Source organism: Canis lupus, chromosome 11 (assembly GCF_003254725.2).
Source record: "Canis lupus dingo isolate Sandy chromosome 11, ASM325472v2, whole genome shotgun sequence".
Taxonomy (NCBI): domain Eukaryota; kingdom Metazoa; phylum Chordata; class Mammalia; order Carnivora; family Canidae; genus Canis; species Canis lupus.
The window spans coordinates 50,111,885-50,125,519 of NC_064253.1; the positions used below are offsets into that span (position 1 = coordinate 50,111,885).

The 13,635-nt window shown below is 40.2% G+C and overlaps 1 protein-coding gene and 1 non-coding gene across 15 annotated transcripts in view; both read right to left on the minus strand.

Moving 5' to 3' along the window:
* Positions 1-13,635, minus strand: part of UBAP2 (ubiquitin associated protein 2) — a 124,716-nt gene that overhangs the window by 11,278 nt on the left and 99,803 nt on the right. For all 14 annotated transcript variants that reach the window (XR_007400993.1, XM_049091865.1, XM_049091860.1 and 11 more), the window contains 7 exons: positions 12,344-12,557; positions 9,181-9,455; positions 8,406-8,575; positions 6,826-7,039; positions 4,360-4,399; positions 1,092-1,275; positions 82-151 (listed from right to left, as the gene is read on the minus strand). Coding sequence is in view for 13 of the 14 variants with exons in the window: in XM_049091865.1 (XP_048947822.1) it covers positions 82-151; positions 1,092-1,275; positions 4,360-4,399; positions 6,826-7,039; positions 8,406-8,575; positions 9,181-9,455; positions 12,344-12,557 (1,167 nt within the window). In the remaining variant the exon portion in view is untranslated. The remainder of the gene's footprint in view (positions 1-81; positions 152-1,091; positions 1,276-4,359; positions 4,400-6,825; positions 7,040-8,405; positions 8,576-9,180; positions 9,456-12,343; positions 12,558-13,635) is intronic.
* On the minus strand, positions 1,899-1,980 carry LOC112650615 (small nucleolar RNA SNORD121A). The gene has a single exon (XR_003130320.1). It is a non-coding gene; the product is annotated as a small nucleolar RNA SNORD121A (small nucleolar RNA).

The window sequence follows — 13,635 nt, forward strand, 5'->3', positions numbered from 1 at the left end:
AACCAAAACCCCGCATGCACAGAACTAAGCTGTAAGCTCACTGAACAGGGCTGGGAATGAGGGGATGCAGTAGACACTTACTGTGTGTGATGTGCTGGAGGAGAGCGCTGCATGTGCAGAAGAGAGGCTGCTCTGATGGCTGGAGAGTGAACTAGAAGACAAAACAGAGCACCACGTGTCCACTCCACTGAGTCATCCCACAGGAGAGGCACATGTGTCCAAGTGGGCTAGAAAGAAGTTTGCCCTATCCCTCCAAGGGGAGCCCTTTACACTCATCATTTATCATCACCGTGGAGCCCAGACCAGGTGTTTGGATGTTTAGAAATGATCTAAAGGGTCATTTTCCATGAGGATACAGGCATCATGGCCTGCGAAATCTCCAAAGCCAGCTTTAGTCAACTAAAATCATCTGCTCTTTAGACTGATAAAAGAAAAAAACGGGACGGCACGTATAACACTGCCAGCCTTGGAGACCCCATTCAAACTGTGTGCAAGGGAAGAAAGTTTCTATTTCAACCCACCCATGCCAGAGCTAGAGCCTGACTTCTCATCAAATCCAGAATTCAAATCAAACGCTTTGCTTCCTGACTAAAGGGAGGGGAAAAGGTATACTCTACTCTGAAGATAAAGGATGATGGCAAAATAAAACCCATTCTCTCCTATATTCTGTTCTAATAATTCAACCTCTGAAGCCACATGAGCAAGTGAAAGACCTGCTCAAAAATGAAACATCATTCTCACTTCACATCCCAGAGACTCAAGCCCAGAGCTGGGGGGAGATGCCAGACTCCGGGAACACTCCTGAGGAGTCCAAGAAGAGTTAGCAGCAGTGACCCCTGGCTCCACCCCATTCCTAGGGGCCCCAGTGCTCTCTGACTGCAGGGGCATTACAAGTAGGCAAGTTTACACATCTGGTGCTTCTGAGACCAGGCCCAGCCAAAACCTACGCGCTGCAGCTTTATCACAAAAAGCCAGGCCATCATGCTAGGGGCAACAAAAGAATTTCGTTCATTGCAACTGCTTTCTACAAGGGTTCATCCAGGACTTCATCCCAGTGTGCCTCTCATTCTGGGCACGTATTTTCCCCATACCTGCTAAGCTGAGAAAGGGGGCTGCTGGACAAGTCACCAGGCTGCGACATGGAGGGCAAAGTGGCAGTGTGCTGAGATGCAGAGGGCAGAAGCGTAGTGCAGGAAGTGGTGCTGGGCAGGGAGCCCACAGATGGGAGGGCGGAAGGAGGGTCTGTTGTCTTTGGAGCTGGAACGGATGAAGTAGCTGTAAGAAAAGATCAGTTTAGCTCTAGAACCAATCATGAGTATCTGAAATACACTCAATATCTTGTGACATGGCAGGTTCAGTTTGAGAAACATATAAAGTTACATTCTCTGGGGATAATGCCCAAGTATTTGCTGTCAAATATGACTAGTAAAAATGACATGATGGTAAGACAAACAGCACGTGGCAAAGCGTAGGAAAAGTTAGCTTTATAATTGCAAACTGTCCTATAACGTGGATGTACTACTCCTAACTAAAGGAAGCCGACCCTGAGCTGCACCAGAAGGGGCAAGAGGCTCTGAGATTGATATACAGGATTAGAATATGAGGCAAATCTCAAAAGGCAAAACAAGGAACAGTACAAATTTGGTGGGCAAGACCATCAAAGAATTAGGTCTTTACCTCTATCCAGTATCCCATCAGGCTGACCTGGGAAAGCTTACAGCCAATTCAGGGCAAATGGGGGTTGGGAATTCAGGGTACATATACACTGGGGAGTGTATATGCCACTATCCAACACCTACTTTCACACATTCAGTGAGTATTTCCTTAAACCAAACCCTCAGAGCACATAAGGAGTTTATTAGGCTTCCCAAAGAACACAAATATGATCAATCCCAGCTGTAGAAAAGACTCAGTTTTAGTTCTATCCACACATACAACTCAGATATGTGCTTGGAAATAAAGCATCATTGTCTTTTCCAGTTAGGAAGAGCAACCTTCACCTACCTGCAGGACTCCCTTGGAGCCCAAAGGAAAACATGATAGTCTCTAAAAAGGAGGATTTGAAAACAAACACAGATAGCAACAGGATCAATACAAAACTTGGTCCATTTTCTTAGAGTAGTCCTTACCACCTTGAGGATTAACTTTTATGGACAGTCTATTCCAAACATGACAAATGTTGTTACAGATACCAGATAAAAAGACCACAGATGCCCTTGACCCAAAACTCAGACCCCATAAGTTACCTCCCTATGTCTTGGGGGACAATAATAAGCTCACAAGAAGCCTCTCAAAGAATAGGGGGTGGAGGGGAGTATGAGGAGGAGACACAGATGAAGACAAAAACCTATCTAAAATGCACACCAGGTTTTCCAGACATTTCATATCTTACTATCTCATTTAAAATCTCCACATAGGGGCACCTGGGTGGCTCAGCTGGTTTAGTGTCTGGATCTTGATTTCAGCTTAAATCATGATCTCAGGGTTTTGCAGGTATGGAGCCTGCTTAAGATCCTACTCCCCCGCCTCTCTGCTCTTCCCCCACCACTAAAAAAAAATAAATAAACAAAATCCAATCTCCAAATAATCAGGGAACCTGGCTGGATCAGCTGGTGGGATGTTTTGACTCCCAATCTCGGGGTTTAAGCTTCACATGGGGTGTAGAGATATTTTTTAAAAATTAAAAAAAAAAAAAAAAAGGTCTCCAATAATCTAGGACACCTCTATGTGTTCTCACATTCTCACATGCCTATACTAAAGAAACTTGTCAGGACACGCGGGTGGCTCAGCAGTTGAGCATCTGCCATTGGCTCAGAGCATGATCCCGGAGTCCTGGGATTGAGTCCTGCACATCGGGTTCCCTGTGAGGAGCCTGCTTCTACCTCTGCCTATGTCTCTGCCTCTCTCTCATGAACAAGTAAAATCTTTAAAGAAAAGAAAAGAAACTTGCCACCAAAGCTTATGGAATGAGAATGTTCTCTGACATCAGAAGTTCTCTAAGTTATCAATGTACTTCCAAATAGCTCTGGCAGCCCAGCAGTAGCAAAATTAATTCTGGGTAAATTACATATGACACTTTATCTTATTATTTTATTTTTAAGGACTTTATTTATTCATGAGAGCCACGGAGAGAGAGACACGCATAGACATAGAGAAGCAGGCTCCATGCGCCACCCAGGGATCCCCGCATAGGACACTTTAATTCCAAATGAGGCCGATAAGATTCCATGTCCACACTCCCGAAATCCCAAATAAAAGCAGTCTTTCTGACCTCTCTACTCAATAGTGGATACCCATTTGCATTATTGCATAATGAAGGAAAATCATCATTAACAATAAAAGACAATTAAGCCAAGAACAAAGGAAAAAAACTAATGGGGATTCAGCTGTACCAACAACTCCAGGGATTACTGAACTTACCAGAATCAGAAGAGGGTCCCTCATTTTTTTCCCCAAGTGTTTACAGTGAGGAGTATTTGACCTCTTTTCCTTTTTTTTTTTTTTTTAAGATTTATTTATTTATGATAGAGAGAGAGAGAGAGAGGTAGAGACACAGGAGGAGGGAGAAGCAGGCTCCATGCCAGGAGCCTGACGTGGGACTCGATCCCAGGACTCCAGGATCGCGCCCTGGGCCAAAGGCAGACACTAAACCACTGAGCCACCCAGGGATCCCCTTGACCTCTTTTCTATACAATAGTCCACTAGATCATGAAGGCAATGAGCACGTGTTTTCTGAATTAGCACACCAAATTTTTGCTTTAAAAGTCCTTTATAATATTGAAGAGCTCTTTGACTATACTAGAACCTGTACTTCTAAGCAAAGCATCTTTTAAATCCATACTACACTCTATACTTGGGGAGCAGTCGACTAGAACAGAATAATATGAAGCTATCACCTCATTCTTGCTATAGTTATATTTCTCATAATACCATCAGCTATAACCTACTCAACACAGGAATCTCTAGCTGAACTTGCAAGCCCTGCCCAAAAAAGGATGCCAATGTGATGGCTCAAAACTATCAGAAAAAATGCAGGGACGCCTGGGTGGCTCAGTGGTTAAGGGTCTGTCTTTGGCTCAGGGTGAGATCCCAGGGTCCTGGAACTGAGTCCCACATCAGGCTCCCCATAAGGAGCCTGCTTCTCTCTCTGCCTATATCTCTGCTTCTCTCAGTGTCCCTCATGAATAAATAAAATCTTTTTTAAAGAAAATGAAAAAGAAAAAAAAAAAAAAAAAAAGAAAATGAAAAAGGACTAAAATTTGCAGAACAAATTACCTGTTGTTTTCTCCATATTAGCTATATACTCTTTTTGTTTGGTTTCCACCAGCCAAAACAAGAACTGCTAGCTTATGTACTTACTGTCTATTGTCTGCTGACTTCGACCACCACCATGTCCATTCTGTAAGGAAGAGAAAAGAAAGTAAGTTAACCCACAAAAATCAAATGGCAACTTAGTGGAAATTCTATTGGAATTTAGCCAGAAACATATGAAGTACAGATTAATCAAGAAACAATGGCTTGGGGCAGCCCCGGTGGCACAGCGGTTTAGCGCCACCTGCAGCCCAGGGTGTGATCCTGGAGACCCAAGATCGAGTCCCACATCAGGCTCCTTGCATGGAGCCTGCTTGTCCCTCTGCCTGTGTCTCTGCCTCTCTCTCTCTGTGTATGTCTCTCATGAATAAATAAATAAAATCTTTAAAATAAAATAAAATAAAATAAAATTCCAAAGACTGACTTAACATATTTTAAAAAAAAGAAAAAGAAACAATGGCTTGTTTTGTTTCTTAAAGGATTTACTGTTAATAAATCCCAAGGAGCTGACATTTTTAAAAACTAGATTGAGTATTTAGGGAAGTAAAAAGGGCACAACGTAAGACTCATTACACAAGAAACAATGAAACAATCCTAAAAATTATTAAGCAGTACAAAAAAAGCTTAGGAACTCATGCTGAAATCACTACGCCTTTCTATATCATGCACCTTCTGTCTCCTGGGCACCACCATGCAAGAGAAAAATGTTTCTAAATTAAATGCAACATTTGATTCTTAGAGAGAAAGAGATGTTACTTTGAAACATGGCTTTTCTGACTGGGCAGGAAAAGAGCAGAATAGCAGAGTGTGATAGTACCAAAAGAGCGGAATCTGACAACTAGTTTGTATTAACTATAGGCATTTCATTGGAATCAAGACACACAGAAGGAGGCATCCTCACAAGGAAAATTTCCGCACACTGAGCATGGGAGACAGGTATATAGTGAATAACAGTGGAGCCTACAAGACTCAGACAGTATCCCTGGATGGAAGAAGGAAGCTGACATAAATTTCCTTCTTACAAATGTCAAAACTACTAAAGACAAACCTAATAAATGTTGCCTCTTTATTAATCCAAATCCAGTACAATTTCTGTTCAAGAAATCTTATTTACAACATATTTTTTTCCTTACAACAATTTGAAATTATTTACAAGAAATATAGACAATAAAACATTTTAACTTCGAAAAGAAAAACAAAAATTAGTTAAAATATAAGACTGAGTGGGGCACCTGGGTGGCTCAGTCGGTTAAGCATCTGCCTCTGCTCAGGTCATGATCCCTGGGTCTTGGGATCAAGCCCCACGAGGCTACCCAGAGCCTGCTTCTCCCTCTCCCTCAGCCTGCCCTCACCCTGCTTATGCGCGCTGTCAAATAAATAAATCTTTAAAAATTAGATAGAGCAAGCAAGCACAGACAATGGACAAAATGAAACATGTGAACTACACTATTTGGGGTGGGGGTAATTCTAAGCAGAAGAATGGTGGGAGTAGCAAAAGTAAAGTACTGAAAGGTCAGGAGATATCAGAAATCTGCAGGGTCTCAGCTCAACTAGCCAAGCAAAGAATGAGCTGAGCAATGAAATGAGCAAGCAATGTATGAGGTGAAATTAGGGCTGGAATTGAGAAGTTGAGCAAATGACAGAGACATAGCTTAGACAGCATATCGTCTGATTTATGTGTTTTTTAATTTATGTTTTAAAAACTACAGCCCAGTACTATACAAGAAAATATTCTGCAATAAAGGGAATATTCTATATACACCTGTGTGTGTTCCTATACTGTAGCCACTATAGGTATTGAGCATTTAAAATGCACTTTGTATGTCTGAGGAACCAGAACTGTAGTTGTTTAAGTCAACTACAATTTTAACCATATATATTAACTAGAATTTAAATAAAAAATTGAAATAATAAAAAAAATTAAGTAGCTCTCTCAGGACACCTGGGTGGCTCAGTGGTTGAGCATCTATCTGCCTTCGGCTCAGGCCATGATCCCAGGGTCCTGGGATTGAGTCCCACATCGGGTTCCCCTTGGTGAGCCTGCTTCTCCCTCTGTCTAGGTCTCTGCCTCTCTCTGTGCGTCTCTCATGAAGAAATCTTTTTAAAAAATAAATAATAAAGTAGCTCTCACCAGTAATACTTGAATATCCCAACTTACAGAAAACTTAGATATTAAAATAAGACTAAGATGTGCTCCCCCCGACACCTGCTCCAACACCCCATATAAAGCACTATGGACAATTTGGGATGTATCCTTATGCTATCCTTAAACTAAGCTTTTGGGTCCATTCACACATTCCTGTGCATGGGTGCTTGAAATGCATATTTCATACCACGTGTCCACTATTAGCAAACTCAATAAACTTTAGGGATTCTATTCAAAAGGTTAGCCAATTTCTAGGGGTGTCAGGCTGGCTCAGTCAGTAGAGCATGTAACTCTTGATCTTGGGGTCATAAGTCTGAGCCCCACATTAGGTGGAGAGATAACTTGAAGAAACCTGCCAGACCAATTACCGTGATGGTTCCTGGAGCTGACTCCGATGGACTCACAGAGCTTTGGTATGCAATTCTGTTATGCACAGAACTCTGGTCATAGGAGGAAGACGTTGTTACTGGACTAGTGGAGCTCAGTGATGAGCTGGTCAGACTGGAGGAGGTAATGACTGAAGTTGTATAGGTGGAGTTCTGTACTGCACTGGTCATTGGTAGAGAGGTATTCAAAGAATCACTAGAAAGAATAAAAAGATTTAGACATGAATTTGTCACTTTACATGGCTTGATCAAGTAGAACTATTTCATCACTTTATTGCTATATTATAAATTAAATAAACATGTCTGTACCTACACATTTATACTATTGCAATCTTTACCTGTATTAAAGATGTAAATTCAAAATATCCCTCCCCTCCCAATCAGACCCACCTAATTTATATGACAAGCAAAGGGACATCTTTAAGAATCCATAAAGAATCCAGAAGTCTAAAACCATTTTTAGAAAAGAGTAAATATCAGGTGTTAGCTCTGGACAGTGGAAAAATTAATAAAATCTAAAACCTGGGATTCTCTACTTATAAAACGTAAGTTTCCATTGAAGGAAAAACTGTGTTGGCAAAGATGTACAAGAACTGCATCCCTCACAGATTACTGGTAGGTATGTAAAATGCTGTAGCCACTATGAAGAAAGGTTACTGATTCCTCAAATGGTTAATGTAAGGAAAACTGTATGACCAGTAATTACTAGGTCTATATCCAAAACAACTGAAAGGACACAAAATTTGTCAATTAATGTTCATAGTACCACAATTCATAACACTCAAAAAGTGGAAACAATCCAAACAACTAATGAATGGATAAACAATGTGCAAACCAAGTGCGATTTATCTGCACAATGAAATACTATTCAGAAATAAAATGCATACAAGCTACAACATGGATGAACCTTGAAAACACTACACCAAGTAAAAAAAGCCAGATATAAAAGGTTACATATTGCATAATTCTTGCTATATGAAATTATCTAGGGGGTACCTAGGTGGTTGAGCGTCTGCCTTTAGCTCAGGTTGTGATCCCAGGGTCCTAGGATCAAGTCCCGCATCAAGCTCTCAAGGGAGCCTGCTTCTCCCTCTGCCTATGTCTCTGCCTTTCTCTCTGTGTCTCACATGAATGAAGAGAAGAGAAGAGAAGAGAAGAGAAGAGAAGAGAAGAGAAGAGAAGAGAAGAGAAGAGAAGAGAAGAGAAGAGAAGAGAAGAGAAAGGAGAGAGAAGAGAAAGGAGAGAGGAGAGAGGAGGAGAGAGGAGAGAGGAGAGAGAAAAGAGAGATTGACCTGGAATGGGCAAATCCAGAGACAAGCGGAGTAGTTGTCAGGGGATGAGGGGATGGGGAAATTGTGAGGGACTGCTAACAGGCAAAGGGTTTCTTCCTAGGGTGATGGAAGAAAACTTCTGCAATCAGATACTAGTCATTGGTGGGTTTGGTGCACAAACCCACCACCAAAGGGTGTGTTGTCTCCACCAAGTGATTTCTTAGGCTCTATTTTGTTTTACTGCCAACAAAGGACTTAATTCAGTCAAAACCAGGCAAGTTAGTTGCGTACCTTAAAGACTTCGAATACAAGCTGATGGGAATTTGGTTACTATTTTCACTGCTTGTAGTTGATGCAAATTCAGAGAGAGAAGGTTCTGATCCAAATTCCAAGGCGCCAAACTGAACATTTAATCCTGTTACATCTGCTGAACCAGGCATTTCCACTGCAGAAGCTGGGATCTGAAAAAGCAGAGCCACCATGTCAAGAACAGAGATAAGAGGTTCCGAGTCCCAGAGGCCTGTAACAGAACCAAACAAGCACTGGTTTCCCACAGTACTACACTAGCACCCTCGAGGAACAAGGAGCAAGAGACCCAACAAAAGAAGGAAAAAAGGAAGGAGCATATTTCAAAAACAAAGAGAAGAGAAAAGAAAAATTAAACATTAGAAAGGTCAGTGTCACCAATTGCTTCTTAGAGCAAAGACTAAAGAAACGGTGGCGCTGGTGGTGGGTGAGTGATGGGAGAAGAGTGGGCCTTTGCTGAAAGCGTTATCTAATTAAAGAACCACTTACTCAGTATCTACAAAACACAGCTAAATACACAAGACCAGCAGATTTTCTGAGCCAGATCCTGTAATTTGAATGAACAGTCTCTGTCTCCAACACAAAACCATTCACCCTAATATTAGCCCATCTCTCAGAAATGGCCAACACCTCATTAAGCAGAGTAAGCTATGTGCTTGAAAAAATTACCATGTCACCGTTTCTGAGACTTATTAACCCAACCCTTGAGGTGTTAAAATACTCCACCACTGGGCCTGTGACCTCTGAATGGAGAACACACCTTAGAAGCTGGAGGTATCCGCCGCTTCGGTAGTTTGATGTGTTTAGGCTGTGGCTGGTGGGTAGACACAGCAATATTTTCTACAGTCATGCTGGGAAGCTGCAAAAGTTTGTTCACAGTGGAGGTACTGTCTCTGGGTGTTGACTCTCGCAGTTTTACCTGGGAAGGAAAGGACTCCAACCCAGGAGGAGGAACAGCAACGGCCTGAGTGTGGTGCTGCTGTCGCTGGCTCAATTGACTAAGAACCGGGGATGGTTCAGGCTGAGATTTGAAGTCTATGAAATATGTAAAGGGAGAGGGAGGGAAAGTAAGCAACAATCAATTATTTAGGAACATGGGCTTGGAGCTCCCTCTTCTACCATGACTGACAGTGAAAGGTTGTAGTCACCATTGGTTTCTCCCAACAATCTTCTACCCCATTCCCCAAGTTGGGGGTCTGTGTGATATATTATAACTGGTATATGTTAAGTGGAAAAGGAAGCTAATGGGTTTGTAGATAATTTCTTATGCAGAGAAGAGATGCAGTTTACATTAAGACATACGGAGTGGGTAAGAAGAGCACTGAGTTGCTACACACCAAGCCTTTAACTAACAGAGAATTCTATTTTTATTGCTTTATGGATCTTTTAACTAAATTGTTAAAAAAAAAAATTTCAGAAACATATATTTCAATATCCAAAAGGTAAAAAAAAAAATGTATATGATGACTATAAATCACCCTTTCAACTCTATCCCCAAATTCACTCCAGAGGCGACTGCCTCCTGTATCCAGTTTCCTGAGTATCTTCAGAGATGCTGTTTCAAAACACATTATATATCTTCCTCACAATTTGATTTTAAGAAACTGTTCCATATTAACATGTGAAGAGCTACTTTATTTTACAGCCACATAGTAATCCAGAGTATATAGGTATCGATTTTTAAAACTAGTGCTATATTAACAGGCTTTCAGGTTTTCCAGTATCTTGTTAAGAAAAACAATGCTGCAATGAATGTGTTTTATGACATTTTGCTTAAGTACAAGTACACCTGTGGAATCAACAGCTAGAATAGAGATACTACTTCAAAAAAAAAAAAAAAAAAAAAGAGAGAGAGATACTACTTCAAAGAGCTACTCTGTTTTAAATTTTTATGAACACTTCAAAATTCTTTCAACAGATAGAACATACACTTTTTAACATGCTTTGAATACCAACTTTTATCCTTCCTAATTTAAATAATAGAAAGTGGCATGAGAGATGAAAATTAAAATGATATAAATCTGATGAATCATCATTTCATATACTCCAGTATTCTTTGCCTGTGAACTCTTGCCATACCTCTTTGACCAGTTTTTACCTTGGTTTAGTCTCCTTTATTTATAGTTACTATTTTTTATAAAGGAAGGTAGCCCTCTGTCTACATGATTTTCAAATCACATAGAAGCTGGCAATTATTTCCAGTGAAGAGCAGGCTAATAAATATTTTAGGCTTTGAAGGCCATCCGTTATCGACTACTCAACTCTCCCCTTTGTAGACTGAAAGTAGTTGTAAGACAATATCTAACGAATGTCATGGCTGTGTTCCAATAAAACTGTATTTACAGAAACAAGTGAGAAATCCAGTTGAAGGGCTGCCAATCCATGACATGTATTTCCATCTTAGATGAATCTATTTTTGGACTTAATATTAGAGATATGTACAAAAGACTGGATTAAAAAAAAAGACTGGATTTATAAGGAATATGGGAATAGCATCTACAAATCTAAAAATTCTTATCACCCATTGCAGTGGGTCTGTAGAAAAAAGTTTACATAGGACTACAGCTGGCATCAGAAATGCCACCTTGTTAAACTGGCTCTTGGCCAGTGTCTAAGAACACAGAATTTTAATATGCTCTAGGCAAAGGTTGCCAGCACTCCTATCAGGTAAGAAGAGTGACTCTGCCTTTAATGTTTGCACAATGCAGTTTACGGTGAACACTAACTCTCCTACTGGGAATGGGGAATTTTGGTATTTACTAGGCAGAGACTAGTTAGTATAACCAGTCCTCCAATAAAAAAAAAAAAAGCAGTATTAAGGCTCTAATGAATTTCCTAGGTAGACTCCAAACTTGGGGATAGTCTCAGGTATTTCCATTACAACACATTCTCTTTCAGGAAAGAAATGTGATTTTCCATGTCTTTCATTAAGCCCTAAACATGCCTTGGAAAGCAACACTGTGTTTAATATAACCCTCTGCTATTCCTTAGTACAGTGTGGCATGTGTACATTGGTAGAAAATGGGTGAAAACATCCAACTTACACATTGTGCCTTTAAATTATAAACCACTGACATTAATGCTGCACAACAAATCATGGTAGATACATACAAATATTAGAGTAAGAAAGCAACCCAGAGGATGTCTTTTAAAATTCTACATCCCAACTTTGTCCCTCCCTACTATAATAGAGCTTAGAAAATTCTATCCAAGCATTTACTCAAAGTGTTATTTCCTGGGTGCCTGAGTGGCTCAGTCGCTTAAGCGTCTGCCTCCAGCTCAGGTCATGATCCCAAGGTCCTGGGAGCAAGTCCCATATCAGGCTGTCAACAGGGAGTCTGCTTTTCTCTCTACCCCTCCCTGCTGCTCATGCTCCCTCTCATGTGCTCTCTCTCAAATAAATAAATAAAACCTTTTTTTTTAAAGTGTTATTTCCTTATATTTTTATGGCTTTACGATACTTTTGCACATCTCTTTAAGTATGTACTACTACCACTACTGCTAATAACAACAAATATATGCAGGTATTTATATAACGCAAAGCTGATGGATTTAATTCACAAACTCCACAGAAATTCTACTAAAAAGAAACATCTCTGGACAAATTCCACATCAGTGTTGACAAGTCAACACACTCTACTATTGTTTTTTTTTTTCTTTTTTCTTTTTTTTATTTTATTTACTTATGATAGTCATACAGAGAGAGAGAGAGAGAGAGAGAGAGAGAGAGAGGCAGAGACATAGGCAGAGGGAGAAGCAGGCTCCATGCACCAGGAGCCCGATGTGGGACTTGATCCCGGGTCTAGAGGATCGCGCCCTGGGCCAAAGGCAGGCGCCAAACCGCTGCGCCACCCAGGGATCCCTCTACTATTGTTTAGCATGTCATCACGAGGGGCAAACCACCACAGAAAATGTATACTTACCAAAATGACTAAGGACTGAGGACTGGGAAGTTGAGGGCTTGAGGTCCCAAGAAGAAGTGGTTGTGGGGGGACTCGTACTATTCTGTTGTGAACTTGGGGTAGTGGTAAACTGGCCCAAACTTGGAGCTTTCAGCTGGTCCAAAATCTGGGAGCTGGTGATGTTTGCCATTTTGGAAGGTGCAAGCTCTCCAAATCCTGAACCAAGGACGGAGGACTTTAAAAGGAAATAAAAGCAAAAATCCTCAGCAATACAAATCTTTACACCAGACTTTAAACACATCAAGTATTTTTACAAGAATTTTCAAAACTATAACCGAGGACATCTGAATCAATAAAACTCACCTGAGTAAATGCTACATGAAAAAAAAAAAATGCTACATGAAAATACTATTCAGCAAAATCTGATTAAATCCAGTAATCTTTCTAGATTCTGATATAAGAGGTTAAAGGGAAGGGGAATATTTTTCCTAGGTTTTAAGACATTGCTTTCTTCTTAAAAGTGAGGTCACAAGTTCATAAACAAAATGCTACTGTTTTTTAAACTAAAGAAAAATACCATGAATTAAATGACAAAGCTTGAGAAACAAAAATACAGTATTTTCTTAATATATGAACAACAGTAATCATGTTTAATTAAAATAACTGATCACAGAATGGATCAGCGAGGTCATCTTGCAAAATAAAATGCAGGTTGCTGCGCTAAAAGTTAATATTCTAAAATCAGACAACAAATGACACATAAGGATCTGTGTATTAGGCAGATACCCTGGACACTGCTACATTTATTTCAAGTTGTTGTGATGACTAAAAACACCATATACACTCTTTAAGTATACAAAAGAAAATGTTATGTCTCCCCTATCTATCCTGTCAGGTCAGATATTAAGATCCAAAGAGAATGATACACGTAAAGAATGAAACTGGACCACTTTCTAACACCATACACGAAAATAAATTCAAAATGGATTAAAGACGTAAATGTGAGACCTGAAACCATAAAAATCCTAGAAGAGAGCATAGGCAGTAATTTCTTAGACATCAGTCGTAGCAACATTTTTTTGGCTCCATCTCCTAAGGCAAGGGAAATGAAAGCAAAAATAAAGCATTGAGACTACATCAATAATTTAAAAAAAAAAAAAAAAAAAGACCCAAGGAGAATGAAAGCCTAGGACCAGTGAACACAGTGGCAGATCAACTGCATTTTTATATGTCAAGATCCTTCAGTTTCTCAAAAGAGAAGTTATTTATCAAAAAATAACTTTTGGGGATCCCTGGGTGGCACAGCGGTTTAG